At 39.6% G+C, this 3,496-nt stretch overlaps 1 protein-coding gene across 9 annotated transcripts in view; it reads right to left on the bottom strand.

The window, feature by feature from the left end:
- Window positions 1-242: 242 nt before the first annotated feature.
- The window catches only part of LOC107670894 (E3 ubiquitin-protein ligase MYCBP2), a 71,049-nt gene continuing 67,795 nt past the window's right edge, over window positions 243-3,496 (bottom strand). For all 9 annotated transcript variants that reach the window (XM_016463702.1, XM_016463696.1, XM_016463698.1 and 6 more), the window contains 2 exons: window positions 1,295-1,460; window positions 243-1,093 (listed from right to left, as the gene is read on the bottom strand). In XM_016463702.1, the coding sequence (XP_016319188.1) occupies window positions 978-1,093; window positions 1,295-1,460 (282 nt within the window). In that variant the 3' untranslated portion in view covers window positions 243-977. The remainder of the gene's footprint in view (window positions 1,094-1,294; window positions 1,461-3,496) is intronic.

The following is a 3,496-nucleotide window of genomic DNA, read 5'->3' on the forward strand; positions in this document are numbered from 1 at the left end:
AGCCTCCAAAACAACCATTAAATAGCCACAATTTCTAATATATATCTTGTTTTGCCTCACGGTCCTTTGATTTGGTGTGAAGACTGGCCCCAAGGATTTGTGTTCTTACAATACAAAAGCAGAACATACTCACCTTGACAGAAAAAGGGGGTTTATACCACGTCATTGAGACAACAGGGCAGACACCGCAGACAACAAGCCCCTCGATAAGGTTCTGACTACAGAAATGATGGCACACTTGCCGGGGAAAACACAACAGTGTGTGTATCACTGTATAAAAATGTACAGTGGCTTTATTGACATACATTCCATATGTTTACATCTGCTTGAGGAGGCACGCCCAGTATTGCACTTCATTAAAAGTTCTGGCTCAAAACATAACCCAGAATATCAAACGAAACTGAAGTGTAGAGTAGCAACGTCGGGATACACATATGAAGGGTTACTGTCATTATATACAAGATTAGATAAATCGTACACTATTTTCCTCCAGCGTCACATTCTAAAGTCCTCTTATAGCATTTGAATCTTTAGCCGGTAAACCATGATGCACTCCAAAGTGAAGGAATACTGTACAGGATTACGAAAACAAAGTCAGTTTACATACAACAATAGAATCTTAAATTTGTATTCGAGAAGCTGAAATCATGGCCCATCCGCCGTGGTCTCAGATCCCAAAATCCTCCATACATTGTTACCCTTCAGTGGTCAGGAGGTGTGCAACGTTTATACAAGCCGCAGGGTTACAACGGCTGCATGCAAACACGTCACAATGTTATTTTTTTGTTTTGTTATTTTTTTCATTCTTCAGCAGCTAAAGAGAGGGTAGGATGCACCCTGGTGCACAGCGGCCCGTCACCGCCCCCTCAGAATGGGACGTCTGCTGTATCTGCTCTCGGGCTGCGCTGAAGAGGGAGTCGGCCGCCACAGGAGGGTGAATATATATATATATAGAGATCATTATAGGACTCTTGCATTTAGAAGGTATGGGCATTTCTACACACGCCGCAGCCCAGGGCGAACTCCTCTCCGGTGGGAGGATGTACCACATGCAGGGGACACTCGCTTCCTTCTAACTGTTTTCCTTTTGGTCCTGTGAGGAAAGAATGAAAATGAAGTCAACATGTTGTCTTGTCAGTTCGTTGGCTTAAGCAATTTCAATAATAGCTTGTCATTAAACAAAGGCCTGATTCAACAAGAGAAGGATGATACATGAGTTTCAGGCAAACCAAACATTCCAAACAGGAAGTTTTAATGCAAGCACTTGTCTTATAACATGTATGAAGTGTTTTACCAGCAGGACAATGAGGCAGCTCTTCTTTTGGGACACTGGTCATCCTCTGGAAATCATCATGACAGGCGTTGCAAAAATGTGTCGTCCCAAAGCAGAAGAACACAGCCACAGAGCAACAGTAACGACATTTATACTCCAGGAAATCTGTCCCGTGTTTAGAGCACATCTGCAGCAAAAAGAAAGAGCTCTAAACAACCTCATTCCAAAGCAGCACATTCCTCACAACCATTCTCTTTCTCTCTGTTTTGCTGTGATTCGCCATTACAAATAGTCAATGAATGAATTAATTTTCATCATTTTCTAACTTAAAATCAGCAAGCTTTTATTTTGGCGGGTTGCTGGCGAGCAAGTATATGCGCTGCAGAGTGAAGAGTGTCAGTGAATGAAATGTCACAGTTTTGCATTGTGTTTTGAAAATGGCAGCAGATAGCCTAGATTTATGCTTTCAGTTCGCATTGAAATCTTACAGTATTACAGCGTGTCGATCTAAAATCGTAATTGTGCATTAACAGCTGCCAACCATGTCGGTACGCAAATTAACTTATTTTATTTTGGTCACGCATGCGCACCTGCGATCTCTCAAGTAAATATTTAAATTAGTAAAACTAAATCATTTGGATGCACAGACCGAACGAAGGTTAACTCTTTCCCCGCCATTGACGAGTTATCTTGTCTTTTACAAGAAAACGCTTTCCCCGACAAAGACGAGTTTTTACGGCTTTCCGTGTTTTCACTGTTATACACTCGGGGGCGCTATTACACATCTTCTGAACGAGTACAAAACCTCCCGAACAAAAACACACGTGAACAGGACGGAGAAACTAGCGATCTCTTACGTAAAGAGATGCATATGAAAAATAATGCGATCATCAGAAACAGACAGTATATAAATGAAAACTGCATAATGTTACGGAGTAAAATGTTGATCCAGGAAGTGGTATATGTCTGAGCGATTTACTGGATTTATGCTTTGATAATCATACTGAATATTATCCAGATGTAGTTTTTGATAAAAATGTGATTTTCTCACCTTTTTGCTCAAAATTATGCATTTTTTATGAAACCTACCTACAGTGTGTACGGAAAGTATTCAGACCCCCTTCAATTTTTCACTCTTTGTTATATTGCAGCCATTTGCTACCCAGATATAGTTTTTGCTCAAAATTAAGCATTTTTATGAAACCTACCTATATTCAAGTGTTGATAAAAAAGAATGCTTTAAGCTAGAATAAAACAGATTTTTTTGTTTAAAAGTAGAGCCTCTGATCTTTATTTTGGTGTATTGCATATTCAAATATTCATACAGAAAAATGTACTGGAGGCCATCAAATTTGAGTGAAAATCATCTAAATCGCTGGCGGTGGCTGGCAACTTTTTTCAAAAATGCTGGCGGGGAAAGGGTTAATATGAAATACAATAACAATCACAGGCTGAAGTATAATAGAGTGGTGGAACTATGATGTCCCTTTGTAGGCAAAAACCCCACAAGTTAGCATTTTAGCACTTCCGGTTCCATCGTCCCAGAGTCGATGGGTTTTTTGAATGGGATTTTAGTTAAATCCCTAAAATAAGGTCTGTGGTTCACACAGGCTCAAGATACTTTCACGTTTTATTCTACGACATCAAACACAGCAGTTACACTAGGGTGACCATACGTGCCATTTTTCCCGGACGCGTCAAGCGAGTTAGCATTTTAGCACTTCCGGTTCCATCGTCCCAGAGACAATGGGTTTTTTTAATGGGATTTTGGTTAAATCCCTAAAATAAGGTCCATGGTTCACACAGGCTCAAGATACGTTCACGTTTTATTCTACGACATAAAACACACCAGTTACACCCCACTCGTGATTTTTTTTAAAACTTACGTTTCTTAAGACAGTTGCTAACAAGTTGCTAAATGGGACTACAGGCGCTGTCGGAGACATTAAATGTCATTACGCCGAACAGTTATCAATTTACAGTATTTTTCAATCGTAGTGTATAATTTATAGTACAATTAATTGTAGAATAACCAATTAATAGTTTCCTGCATTTTATAATTTTGTTTGACAATTTTTATTTTTTTTTGCCCGAAATGCAAGACAAGTCTTCGGATGGAAAATGCTCATTTTATCACTTTCCTACTGATGCGGAGACTCTGGGTTCGCACCATAAGGTAAACTCATATGATTATTCCATGTAAACACCACATTTACCGGCTTG

This window comes from Sinocyclocheilus anshuiensis, unplaced genomic scaffold (assembly GCF_001515605.1).
Source record: "Sinocyclocheilus anshuiensis isolate Anshui unplaced genomic scaffold, SAMN03320099.WGS_v1.1 scaffold1366, whole genome shotgun sequence".
In the NCBI taxonomy this organism is placed as follows: Eukaryota; Metazoa; Chordata; class Actinopteri; order Cypriniformes; family Cyprinidae; genus Sinocyclocheilus; species Sinocyclocheilus anshuiensis.